This window comes from Cebus imitator, unplaced genomic scaffold, assembly GCF_001604975.1.
Source record: "Cebus imitator isolate Cc_AM_T3 unplaced genomic scaffold, Cebus_imitator-1.0 Scaffold140, whole genome shotgun sequence".
Taxonomy (NCBI): domain Eukaryota; kingdom Metazoa; phylum Chordata; class Mammalia; order Primates; family Cebidae; genus Cebus; species Cebus imitator.
Window position 1 is genome coordinate 2301691 of NW_016107455.1, and position 13936 is coordinate 2315626.

General features: G+C 33.8%; 1 protein-coding gene across 10 annotated transcripts in view; it reads left to right on the forward strand.

The window, feature by feature from the left end:
- The window catches only part of NF1 (neurofibromin 1), a 305276-nt gene that overhangs the window by 124075 nt on the left and 167265 nt on the right, over positions 1-13936 (forward strand). For 4 of the 10 annotated variants that reach the window (XM_037743332.1, XM_037743335.1, XM_037743336.1 and 1 more), the window contains exons 9-14: positions 4169-4342; positions 4781-4903; positions 5161-5235; positions 7129-7158; positions 10283-10414; positions 11183-11227. In XM_037743332.1, coding sequence (XP_037599260.1) covers positions 4169-4342; positions 4781-4903; positions 5161-5235; positions 7129-7158; positions 10283-10414; positions 11183-11227 — 579 coding nt within the window. The remainder of the gene's footprint in view (positions 1-4168; positions 4343-4780; positions 4904-5160; positions 5236-7128; positions 7159-10282; positions 10415-11182; positions 11228-13936) is intronic. The other 6 variants (XM_017542044.2, XM_017542047.2, XM_017542049.2 and 3 more) reach the window with 3 other exon arrangements.

The window sequence follows — 13936 nt, forward strand, 5'->3', positions numbered from 1 at the left end:
TTTTTTTTTTTAAAAAGCTCAACATCACTAGTCATCAGGGAAATGCAAATCAAAACCATAGTGAGGTATCATCTCACCCCAGTTAAAATGGCTACTATCAAAAAGACAAAAAATGGCAAAAGTATTTTCTCCTACTCTGTGGATTGTTGTTTCATCTTCTTGATAGTGTCCTTTGATACACAAAAGTTTTTATTTTGATGAAGCCCCATTTATCTTTTTTTCTTTCGTTGCCTGTGCTTTTTTGGTATCATATACAAGAAATCATTGCCAAATCCAATGTTGGAAATAGTTTTCTTCCTATGTTTTCTTCTAGCAGTTTTATAGCTTTACTGTTAAGTTTTGGTCTTTGATCTGAGTTAATTTTTGTATATGATGTAAGAGAAGGGTCTATCTTCATTCTTTTGCATATGGATAATCAGTTTTCCTAGCATTATTTGTTGAAAAGATTGCCCTTTCTCCATCGAATGGTCTTAGCATCTTTGTGCACCAAAAATTGTTTGGTCATATGTGTGAGGTTTTCTTTCTATGCTCTCTATTCCATTGGTCTATATGACTGTGCTTACACTAGTATGACATTGTTTTGATTACTGTAGCTTTGTAATAAGTTTTCAAGTAAGAAAGTGTGAGTCCTCCAACTTTATTCTTTTTCAAGATAGTTTTGACTATTATGTGGTTCTTTGAGATTCCATGTGAATTTTAGGATGGGTTTTTCTTTTTTTGCAAAAAATGCCATTGGGATTTTGATAGGGATTGCACTGAATCAGTATATTGTTTTGGGTAATATTGTTACCTTAACGATCTAGGAACGTGGGATATCTTTCCATTTATTTATGTCTAATTTCTTTCAGCAATGTTTTATAGTTTCTTGTTGTATATGTTTTTCACCTCCTTGATCCTAAATATTTTATTTTTGATGCTATCATAAGTGGAATTATTTTCTTAATTTCCTTTTCGTATTTTTCATTGCTAATGCATAGAAATCCAGCTGATTTTTGTGTGCTGATTTTGTATTTTATGACTTTGAATTTATTAGCTCTAATGGTTTGTTTTTGGTATGTATGTGTCATCTTAGGGATTTCTACGTATATATCATCTGTGGGTAGACATAATTTTGCTTCTTTCTGTCCTATTTGGATGACTTTTCCATCTTTTTCTTGCCTAATTGCTCTGTCTAGAATTTCTAATACTATGGTCAAGTAGAAGTAGAAAAAGTGGGCATCCTCATCCTGTTCCTGATCTTAGAGGAAAAACTTTCAGTTTTTCACTGTTGAGTATGTCATTAGCTATTGGTTTTTAATATATGGCTTTTATGATGTTGAGGAAATTTCCTTCTACTTCTAGCTTGAGTGTTTTTTATCATGAAAGGTGTTGAACTTTGTCAAGCGGTTTTTCTCCATCGATTCAGATGATCATGTGGAGTTCCTTCTTTATTCTATTAATGTGGTGTATTACATTGATTTTTTGTTGTTTTTAAACCATCTTGTCCTCCTGGAGTAAGTTTCACATGGTGTATTATCCTTTTAATATGCTCCTGATTTTGTTGAGTTTTTCATCAATATTCCCAAGATATATTGGTCTGTGGTTTTCTTGTAGTATCTTTGTCTGGTGTTGGTATCAGGGTAATGTTGGACGCATATAACTAATAAGGAGAAGCATTCCCTTCTCCTTAATTTTTTGGAAGTGTTTGAGAAGGATTCTTCTTTAAATGTTGGGTAGAATCAACCAGTGAAAGCTATCTGGTCCTAGCCTTTTCTTTGGGAGCTTTTTGATTACTGATTTGATCTCCTTACTAGTTATAGTTCTATTTAGATTTTCTATTTCCTCATGAGTCAATGTTTGTAGAGTATGTGTTTGTAGGAATTTGTCCATTTTATCCAGATTATCCAAATTGTTGGCATACAGTCTTACATAGTATTGTCTCATAATCCTTTTTTATTTTTGTAAAATCAGTAGTTTCACCTCTTTGTTCTTTAACGTTCATTTCCTTTCTTTTGCTTCTTTCCTTTTTCCTTTTCTTTCTTTCCTTCCCCTTCCCCTTTCTTTTCTTTTATTTTTTTTGAAATGGAGTCTTGCTCTTTCGCCCAGGCTGGAGTGCAGTGACATGATCTTGGCTCACTGCACCTCTGCCTCCTGAGTAGCTGGGACCACAGGCATGCGCCACCATGCCTATGCAATTTTTGTCCTCTTAGTAGAGATGAGCATTTCACCATGTTGGCTAAGCTAGTCTTGAACTCCTAACCTCAAGTGATTCGCCTGCCTCAGCTTCCAAAGTGCTGGGATTACTGGTGTGAGCCACACGACTGGCCATGTCACCACTTTCATATCTGATTTTAGTAATTTGGTGTTCTCTCTGTGTCTCTCTTATTTTTATTTTTATTTTTTTGGTTAATTGATCTACCCAGAGTTTTGTTGATTTTGTCAACTTTTTCAGAGAATCAGCTTCTGGTTTTGTGATTTTTCTCCATTGTTTTTCTGTTCTCTGTCTTCACTCTAATCTTTATTATTTTCTCCTTCTGCTAGCTTTGGTGTAGTTTACTCTTTTTCTAGTTCTTTGAGGTGTATGGTTAGGTCATAGAGTGGAGAGCTTTCTTCTTTTTTAACGTGTTTACAGCTATACATTTTTCTTTTAGCGCTGTATTCACTGTATTCTATAAGTTTTAGTACTTTGTGTTTTCATTTTCATTTGTCTTAAGATGGTTTCTGATTTGTGACTTTTTTTCTTTGATCTATTGGTTAAGATTCACAAATTTTCACATATTTGTGAATTTTTTAGTTTTTCTTTTTTTTTTGTTTGTTTACTTTCTTTACTGAATTGCAAGAATGTTTTAGTTTTTCATCTGCTGGTTTTTCATTTCCATCATGATCAGAAAACATACTTTGATTTCAGTTTCTTTAAATGTATTAAGACTTATTTTGTAGCCTAACATATGGTCTGTTTTGGAGAATGTTCTATGTACACTTGAGAAGAATATATTATGCTAGTGTTAGGTGAATTTAGTTTTTGACATGTTACATTTGAGCATACGTGTAGGTAGAGATGTGAGATATTCACTTAGGAGAAAAGCCAAGGGAAGAAATTTGTTAATGAACTGTAAAGAGGAGTTGACATCACAATAGTAGATAATTTTTTTTGAGAAACAAATTTAGAGCAAGAGAACAGCCTTGAATATATTCTTACTTAAAAGGCTGGGCTGGGCGCGGTGGCTCACGCCTGTAATCCCAGCACTTTGGGAGGCCGAGGCGGGTGGATCACGAGGTCAAGAGATTGAGACCATCCCGTGGTGAAACCCCGTCTCTACTAAAAATACAAAAAATTAGCTGGGCATGGTGGCGCTGGTGCCTGTAGTCCCAGCTACTCGGGAGGCTGAGGCAGGAGAGTTGCCTGAACCCAGGAGGCGGAGGTTGCAGTGAGCCAATATCGCGCCATTGCACTCCAGCCGGGGTAGCAAGAGCGAAACTCCGTAAAAAAAAAAAAAAAAAAGGCTGAAGGTTGAATATAGCCTGGAATGTTAGAAAAGGATGGAATTCTTTATCATAGACCAAGATAGTATAATATTTAGACTTTAAATATCAAAAAGAAGAGATGATCAGCTGAAATTCAAAGTTGAAGGCTAGGCGTGGTGGCTCACGCCTGTCATCCCAGCACTTTAGGAGGCTGAGGCAGAAGATCACTTGAGCCCAGGGGTTTAAGACCTGCCTGGCCAACATGGCGAAAACCCATCTGTACTAAAAATAGAAAAATTAGCCAGGCATGGTGATGAGCACTTGTAATCTCAGCTACTTGGGAGGCTGAGGCAGGAGAATTGACCCCAGGAGGCAGAGGTTGCAATGAGCCGAGATCATGCTTCTGCGCTCCAACCTGGACAACAGAGGAAGACTCCATCTCAAAAAGAAAAAAAAAGTTCAGAAAACAGCTGCCTTGTTTGGGAAGGACTGTTTTTTATATTCCTTTAATAATTCAATAAAGAAAGTAGAAAAAAGATGTGGTGTTTTTATTTGAGAAACATTTAAATGATGACCACTACTTAAATTATGAAATTGAAAACCACAACTATAAATTAAGCATTCTTTATAGTATGAGTTTTAGAGGCTGTTAATTTGCTATCATATTAGGTAAATCTGGAATAGAAGAAACTTCATATATTAACACTATATTTGAATTCTGTAGAAGTTGTTTCTGGACAGTCTACGAAAAGCTCTTGCTGGCCATGGAGGAAGCAGGCAGCTGACAGAAAGTGCTGCGATTGCCTGTGTCAAACTGTGTAAAGCAAGTACTTACATCAATTGGGAAGATAACTCCGTCATTTTCCTGCTCGTTCAGTCCATGGTGGTTGATCTTAAGGTAACATGCTTATTCATTCTCTACTACAAACTTTTAAGAAAATTAAATGAATTTTCTAGCATAAGTATTATGTCAAAGATATGCTAACATTAAAGTTCTGATTCTTCTTCGATAAGTTCATAGGACTTACTTTTGTTTTTAATATGTTCAGCCTAAATGGACTGCGAATATGAAGAAAACACCATTTTCTCAAATAAGCATAAATAAATGGACTTGGGTTTAAAATAATGTGGCAATTAGGGCCTGAAAGGAACCTATACATGGTAAAGAAAGAATTGTATTAGACTGAAGAACCACAGTATTGATGCTTTGTGCTCTTTCTGGCAGCTGAATTTTACTGCCATCTGTGTGGATAATGTGTTGATGTTATTACATATTAGTAAAAGAAATACTGCATGGGTATTTAAAGGCTTTTGTTTTCTGTTGGGGTTTTTATAGAACCTGCTTTTTAATCCAAGTAAGCCATTCTCAAGAGGCAGTCAGCCTGCAGATGTGGATCTAATGATTGACTGCCTTGTTTCTTGCTTTCGTATAAGCCCTCACAACAACCAACACTTTAAGGTGAGAGCATTGGTTTTTATCTAACTAGGTTTACTGATGCTATTATCTTTTATAAATGAAAAGTCTAGAGAGATAAGTAGGTTCACCTTTATCAGTATTTCTCACTATTATGGATTAATTAATGTTCAAGACCTTGAAAACTTAGTGTTTTTTAAAAACTTTCTACTTCCTGTTCTTTTTGTCTTCATTTGTATTACTGAATATTTTTCTTATAGAAATACTCTGCTTTTTTTTTTTTTTTTTTTTTTTTTCTATAGATCTGCCTGGCTCAGAATTCACCTTCTACATTTCACTATGTGCTGGTAAATTCACTCCATCGAATCATCACCAATGTAAGTCCAAAAGGTATTGCTCAATCACTAAACAAACTTTTTTCCTTCTTTTCTTTGCCAATTTCTTTTTAAGAAATGCACTCTGCGTTTTCAAAAAGGTTCTGAATTTAGATGTATGGAGTAGGAAAATTGTTCCACGGTGATTATATTTGATAATTGACAAATATTTGTATTTTTCATATTAAGTCTTGGCCCAAGGGACCATATTAAGGAAGATGGAGTTAATAAGATGCTTCGGAAAGATTAAATCTAAAACATTTTATTCAGATCATAAGCCCTTGAGAAAAATGCCACTGAAAATATAATTTAAAATTTTCATCCTAAAGCTTTTCAAACATAATATTTGAATACTCTTAGCCCTTTTACAGCATTCAATACATTGGCTTGCCACCTTACCATTTAAGTTAAAAGTAATAGTATTTATGTTGTAGTCCAGTATAGCACATTGACAAAATGGTGGGACTGTATTTGATAGTACTTTAAAATATTTTGATCTTTAATTCATTCATAGTGTACAATTTCATTTTTCTTAAAATAAAATATTTATATACTTTAAAAGAGGTATCTATAAGATATAAAAGCATAACAGACAAAATAAGTGAAATCATTAAAAGGTACTTGGGATATCCTTCAGCTCTGATGTGGAGACATTAAATAGAAAGACAGCAAAACTTTATCAAATTTGGACTGTGAATTTTTTTTTTTTTTTTTTTTTTTTAAAGACAGAGTCTTGCTCTGTTGCCCAGGCTGGAGTGTAGTGGTGTGATCTCGACTCACTGCAACTTTCACCTCCCGGGTTCAAGCAGTTCTTTTGCCTCAGCCTCCCGAGTAGCTGGGATTACAGGCTTATGCTACCACGTCTGGCTAATTTTTGTATTTTTAGTAGAGACAGGGTTTTACCATGTTGGCCAGGCTGGTCTTGAACTCCTGATCTCAAATGATCCGCCCTCCTCGGCTGTGGATTTTTAAAATTCTGTTCTTGTAATTATGAACAACCCTATTTTGAAAGTTCTCAGGTGTTATTTTCCATTGTTCCATTTTTATCAAATGATAGATATTCACACTTATGTCTAAATTGGTCAACATTTTCCTTCCTTAAAAGGGGCTTTAATCATTGATAACGTGGTATATTTGTTCTGTTTATAATCAAATTCCATTTTAAGACTGTGCCTCTGGTGAGTTGAAAATAACCCCTCACCCTCATTTGCCCTGGTTGTTGTGTTTATTTAAAATAAATGTTGCATTCCTGCAGGGGAAAATTAACTATTAATAAAGCTATTTGGTGACACATTTAATTTTTCTCAGCAGGTGTTTAGTGAGCATTTTGGGAGGACAGTCCTTTGTAGTGCAGGATGCCTTGCGCTTTGCAGGACCTTTAACATCTCATTAAGTGCCAGTTGTGCTGCATCTCCCCCATCCCTAGTCATTATGAATAACTAAACATGCCTAAGGGAACAATACCTCCTCCCTTAGTTGAGTATCACTGAGTTAAATTGCAGGTAGAAGTAACATTGAATATGCTTTGTTCCAAAAGGGAAAGTTTAATGAAGATTGTAAATAACAAATGTTTGTATTAAAAACTTAAAAAAAAAATTACTGTACTTTTGTCAGCATAATGAGCCAGGGCATTGTACTTTCAAGGTTTACTTTCAAGGCCATTAAAAAAAAAAAAAAAAAAAAGATGATTTTCCCTCTCAAGTTTATGTGTAATTCAGAAATAAGACATTGTTTTTTTTCCCCTGTGGCTTATAACACTTAAAGTATTCAAAGAGTGGATAGCTTTACATAAATGCTTAAAATTTGTATATAATAAACCCAAATATATACTTTTTTGATACTTTGTGGCTAGTTACTTTAATTTTGAAATATTTTTGTCTACAATTGACTATATAGAGCACTTTCAAGCATGGACTTGGCACTGCTGTAAGTGGCTGAGCTGCTCCTTTCTGGGTTCCAAGCATGCCTGGAGTGGTGCTTCATGCATGCCTCAATGTACTTGGTGAAACTGGCTGTGCATCCTCTTCTATTATAATGAGCGCTGCATGTGTGGAGGGTGGAGTGTGTCTGTATCAGAGGTCAAGTCATATGAAAATCTGTTTTATAAAGAAGAACATGACATTGAATAATTTTGAAATATTAAGTATCAGTAACTTTTCAATGAGATAACTTGAAAAGGCATGTAAATATTAGTTAAAAGTATCTTTTTAAATTATGCCTTGGGTAGTGATACTTTATTATTATAGATCGTGTGGTAAATTGTTTCATGTTAGGATATTTTCCCCGTTGTTTGAGGCTAATCGCTATTGAATCTGAAGTACTTTTTGATTGAAAAGGACTATTTATAAAGTAAAAATGCAAATTTATGAGATTGACTATTTTAGAGTTTCATTGAAGACATTTATTATGGAAATATTTTATGTCTTGAAAAATCACATGAAATTGTTCTTAGATATTTGGACTTATGATCTTAAATTCATTCATAGTGTAAAATTTCTTTTCTAATGATTCTTGGTTCAATGTACCTCAGAAGTTCTCTTCTCCCATGATTCTTTAGCCAGTCCACACATTTTTAAAGTATCACATTCTCAAATAAGATAAAAGTTTTGCTGATGTGTATTGAAGGTTTATGTAAAAGTAGTAAGGTGTTTGGAGTTTTCGTTTTGTGAAACATACTCATACTCAGTTCATAAGTACTGAATTTAGATCTAAAATATTCTAGTATTTCTTCTTAGAAAATCTTAAAATATATCCACTACTTGAATCTTACTATAATGCAAGTTTCTAGCAGTTGCTAAAATAGTAGTTGTACTGTCATGTTTATTATGTGCCATAAGAGATGAATTATCGTTGTAAGATTTATGTTATAGCCTTCCTTTAGGTTAAATTAGATATGTAATTGGAAAATTTAATAAGTAATATACAAACATGTGAACCAGTTATCTTAGCCATCACTGGTACATGCTATAGCTGGTATGGTACTTTATTTCTGTTTTTTCCTTATGGAAATTTATTGTAGTTTGAATAAATAGTTCACATACTAAAAATGAGGTGATCTCTTTCCCCTGAGAGGTTGTAGTTGAAAGGAATTATTTCCAAGGCATTTGAAAATTATTTAAATCTCTCGAGTTGCCACATAATTTGCTCATATTATGTAACTGTTGCCATTTGGCTATAAACTTGGTATTTTCAAGGAAAAAAAAGAGTAAGTCTTACTGACTGGTTTTCAAGAAGGACACGTTTAGTAGCTGCTCAAAATACTAAAATTTTTTGCCAACCACATGATGTTTAGTTTTTCATGCTTATTTTATTTTGAAAATATATCTTTTATTTTAAAATGAATATATTATGAAAAATGAAAACTATGAAAATTACTAAATCTTAAGCCTAAAGTTATTTTATATGGTACACCTGATACCACAATACAGTTTCAAAAGCTATAAAAAAAAAAAAAATGACAGTAATTTGAATAGAATGTTATATGGGATACCTACCTTAGTTTATCAGTTTCTGACAAGATCTTATGAGATGTATTGGGTGAGGAAGACCCTTCACTCAGTGTACTTTGTCATTATTCAGCTTTTTGTTACTTTAGACTGATTAACACAAGCTATATAACTTAAGAATAGTATAAGGAAACTTATACTATAAGTTAAGGAACTTAAGTTAAGTATAAGGAAATCAAGTTGCATTGGTTGCTTTGGGCAAGTCAGATGGTCAAAATTGCCGAGAGTTGGAGGAATCCATTATACTAACAGACTCATAATTGATCATTTGTAGGAACTAGATTATATAAAGTAGGAGTTGAGGGAAAAGTGTAAACAACCATACTGTCCCAGAAAAGCATTTCTTCCCTCCGAGCTTGGGGCTCCTTCCTGAATGGAACTCCAGTTCAGTATTCAAAATGTGTAGCATAAGTTGGTTTTATATTTTACTATCCAGTGAAAAGGATTTGTAATCCACAGTTTACGTTAAGGTAATATATCTTGATGCTACTCAAAATATTCTGAGAATTTCAAGTGAAGAAATTAAAATGTTGAGACTTAGCTTAGTTTTGAATAAGAAAAAAACCTGGGAATGAGATGTGAGGTTATTAAATCTCTCTTATCTATAATTTGAATGTATTATTCTTCCGGTTATTTCTAATAAACATCTGGAGTATTATAAATTAGAAGCCCATATTTTAGGTCATTTCATGCATATTCTTCATATGTAGTGAAAATTCATCTAGTCATTTTTGTATTAAATGATTGACTTTATAAAATAGTGATTTTCATAATTGCCATTTTTAAATAATATATCAGGTCATTTTTAAAGTTAAAAGATACACTTTCAAATAAACTAGACACTAAAAACTAGACATCAAAGCTAAACAGGTTTAATTGAAATAGAAAATACATAAAGTAATTAAAAAAATATATTTCGCTAGGATCAGTTTGTCTTTGTTTATGGTGATTGTTAGTCTCCCGTGTATCATGTCATCATTGCATATCAATTTAAGGTTATAGGTTTACTTGATAATATTTCATTTACTAATTTCATGTTGTAATTATCATTGTTGTCTGTAAACATATAAGTAATGGTTTTCCACATATCCTTTCAATACTGTGTTGAACCACTAATCACTTTTAAAGCTTTGATAATACCATTCTTACCCGGGAAAACATATGACATGTATGCATGTGTTTCAGAAACTGTAAAACATTAAGCTTAAAAAAACAAAAGAAAAATATTGGCTACAGATTAGCTCTCTGAATACTGTTTTTCAAATTCACTGGCTTATCATTGAGAAAAGATAGTCTCATATGCACATGCTCATGAAGTGGGCAATTTGTCTCATGCTCATTATTATGTTTTATAATATAATGTGTATGATTTAGTGTTTGAATTAAAGACATTGTTTGAAGATTTTGGAAATCATGGTGTGTGTTTGCATGGTCTTAGAAATTTTCCGACAAAAGGATAAAACTTAAAACTACAGTGATAACCAGAACATACAACTCATGTAATTTTGTACTTTTTCTTTCTTATGGTCTTTGTTTTTCTGTAGTCGGCATTGGATTGGTGGCCTAAGATTGATGCTGTGTATTGTCACTCAGTCGAACTTCGAAATATGTTTGGTGAAACACTTCATAAAGCAGTGCAAGGTTGCGGAGCACACCCAGCAATACGAATGGCACCGGTAAGATAAATCACGAATTTTGAATCTCACCTCCTTTCTATTGCGTTTTTAGTGTCTTTATCCCATTCCTGCTGCTTTGATTATTTTAGAGAATTGAATGGGTCCTTCATTTTCTATAAATGTTGTGGTATGTTGTATATAGCAATATTGTTGAATACTAGTTAATAATGTTTGTTTTCCACTGTTTCCATGAGTTGAACTTACTTTTCTTAAATTTTCTCACAAAACACTGAAAGTCTTAATGAATACCCCCTTTTTTTCTCTTTTTAAAGTCTTGTTTCTCTTTAACTTTTGAATGAAAAAATTTTGATTAGCTTCTCACCTTTTGGGGATGAGTAAGGGAAGCTGACTCCTGGGTTAGAGTGAATGTTCCTGCTAATGCACATTTTAGCTCATTGGATCCTATTACACTTAGAAAATGAATAAAATTTGGAGCTTTCATATTTAAAATAAAAATATTTTATATTTCAGCAAATATGCTTTGATCCTTTAAAAATGATAGGCACTTCGATATTGACATTTGACTATAAACCAAATAAAAAAGACTTAAAATTGGGTATTCCCACAGATTATTGCTCTTAATATGAAATATAAAAACTCTTATGGAATCAATTTAAAAAGGTAATTATAAAAGATTGTGGAAGTCATTCTTGATGTTTATGTATAGCAAGAGTATTATACATGGCAACTCTTGACATTGATTGGTGGTGCTTTGTCTTCTGCTTCTTATTTTCTATTCTTATTGGCTGCTGTCGCTCACATGATCAGATGCCAACCAGTCACTGTTTTGCATGGCAGTGGGCTTCTGTGGCTGTAAGTATGACCCATTGTAACTACCTCAGAAAAGTCCTTGGTTTCGTTGACTTTTCTGTGTATAGTTACTATTATAGTCACATCTTGTCATTTCAAATGAAAATGTAGCATGTCTTCACCTGTTGGTTTTATTTAGTAAATTAGTCATTTCACTTTAGGAGATAATTTAAACAGCTTCCTCCCTGGCATGCTTCTCTTTTTCCAAGTCCCCTTAGCCAAGGAAATATTTTGGTTTTATACAGTTGTGGTTCACTCTTATCCAGTTGTCAGTAATTATTTCTGAGGATTGTTTATCTTAAATGTTCAAATGGAGAAGTTTTTTATGCCATATATTTTGAGATTATTGAGCCTAAAAAATACAGACAAAAGATCATGGCAATGATGTTTTCTTAAGTAAACTTTAAAATGCAAGGTTACCTTTTAGTTGACTTTTTGTAATGCCAAGTACTTCATTTTTTTTTTTTTTAAGTTAAAAAATTTTCAGTACAGGTATAATTGGAGGTAAGCATGAATAATAGCTACTTAAATGTTATTTAACAAGGCATTTTAAAAAATCTTTAAAAACTACTTGAAATAAGTTGTTTAAAATTTATTTATTGACCTGTTTATTCCAGAGATCTTCTGGGAAATTAGAAGTTTATTTGACTTTTTAAGTTTACTATCTTTACTGGTAGAAAATTAATGGCCTCCAAAAATAGGGCTTGATGGGAGGTTAATATTTACTTCCTATTTAACGTCATTATCTACTTCACCGGCTGCCCATAATTTTCTGTGCATGAGGACTAAAAGAAAATGAAACGAAATGATTCTTTTGAACAAAGATAAAATTTGATTGGTAATCTGAATACATTCTTTACATTTAGAAGTTATTTTACTTCTTAGCCCTAGTTACATGCTGATTCTTAGAGCTACGTATTATTTTACTGATCATTATTTTAAAAACCATAACTAGAGAGCATTTCCTCTTTTGGCCCAAGGGCCCCTATAGTAAGAATTTAGTTTTTATTTATAATTATTTTCTGAAAATATCAATATACATTTAATTTTCAAAATCATTCTTAAGCTGTTTATATTTTTGAAATTTTATATGTATGTATATTTGTACATGATGACTAAAAGACAGCTTCTGGGCTGATACTTCCATGAGATACAATAAATAGCAAATTTAATATGAATCAAATTTTTGGAATAAGAAAATTTTAGATTTTGGATGGCTGTTAGGGTAAATCTCATCCCTCATAAACTTAGTTAACAGATAACCAGTATGGAAGTATTGACCTTCTTCTGTTTGCCAGGCAAAAATGCTAATGCCAGAGAAGCATGATGAACTAAACAAATACAACACTTTCTCTCACAGAGGTTCCAAGGAGACGGCTTGTAGCTTTTGCTTGAAAATGCCTAATGAAGAACTCATACTGGGCATGGTGGCTAACACCTATAATCCCAACACTTTGGGAGGCATTTATTTTCAAGGCGTTTGAAAATTATTTAAATCTCTTGAGGAATTGCTATGCAATTTGTTCATTTTATGTAACTGTTGCCATTTGGCTATAAACTTGATATTTCCAAGGAATAAAAGTAAGTCTACTTTAATTGACTGGTTTTCGGGAAAGACACATTTATTAACTGTGGAAGAACACATTTAGATCACCTGAGGTCAGGAGTTCGAGACCAGCCTGGCTAACATGGCAAAACCCTATCTCTACTAAAAATACAAAAATCAGCCAGGCATGGTGGTGTGTGCCTGTAATCCCAGCTGCTTGGGAAGCTGAGGCAGGAGAACCACTTGAACCCTGAGGTAGAGGTTGTAGTGAGCCAAAATTGCACCATTGTTCCATTCTGGGCAACAAGCGAGAGTCTGTTTCAAAAAAAAAAAAAAGAAAGAAAGAAAGAACTCACTACATGTGGCATGGAGTCTGGCAACACAAGCAAATCTGTAATAAATACCTAACACCAGAGTTTCTCACTATTGGCACTATTAACATTTTGGACTGGATAACTTTGTTATAGGGGGCCTTACTGTGCATTCTGGAGTATTTAGTAGCATCTCTGGCCTCTACCCACTAGATGCCAATATTCCCTTTACTCCCTAACCCCTTCCAGTCATGAAAACCAAACATCCCTCTGAATATTTCCAGATGTCCCCTGGGGGACAAAAGTAACCCTCCAGTTGAGAACCACTGTATTACAGCATATGTTCAGTGGGTTGTGCCTCATTTGTATTGCCTCAAATGATTTGGGACCCCGATAAACCTGAGCCATTAGCTTGCTTCAGAAGTAGCAATCAAGGAGTTCAATTTGCAAAACAGTGAAAGTAAAATAATATCTGCTTCAGCGCTTTACAAACACTTTGTATTTTGGAGAGACAAGTTACTTGTTGGAAGGAGCTATTTGAAAATTTTCTCTTCAATCATGGTAGAATCATGTCTCTGTCACTTCCAGCCATCATTGATTCTCTTTCTTTTGGAGTTCTATAGAATACTTCCGATTCTTCCACAAGGCAGCCCTGCAGATATTTCATTAAGAATCCTTAATCAGGGCCGGGCGCGGTGGCTCAAGCCTGTAATCCCAGCACTTTGGGAGGCTGAGGTGGGTGGATCACGAGGTCAAGAGATCAAGACCATCCTGGCCAACATGGTGAAACCCCGTCTCTACTAAAAATACAAAAAATTAGCTGGGCGTGGTGGTGCGTGCCTGTAATCCCAGCTA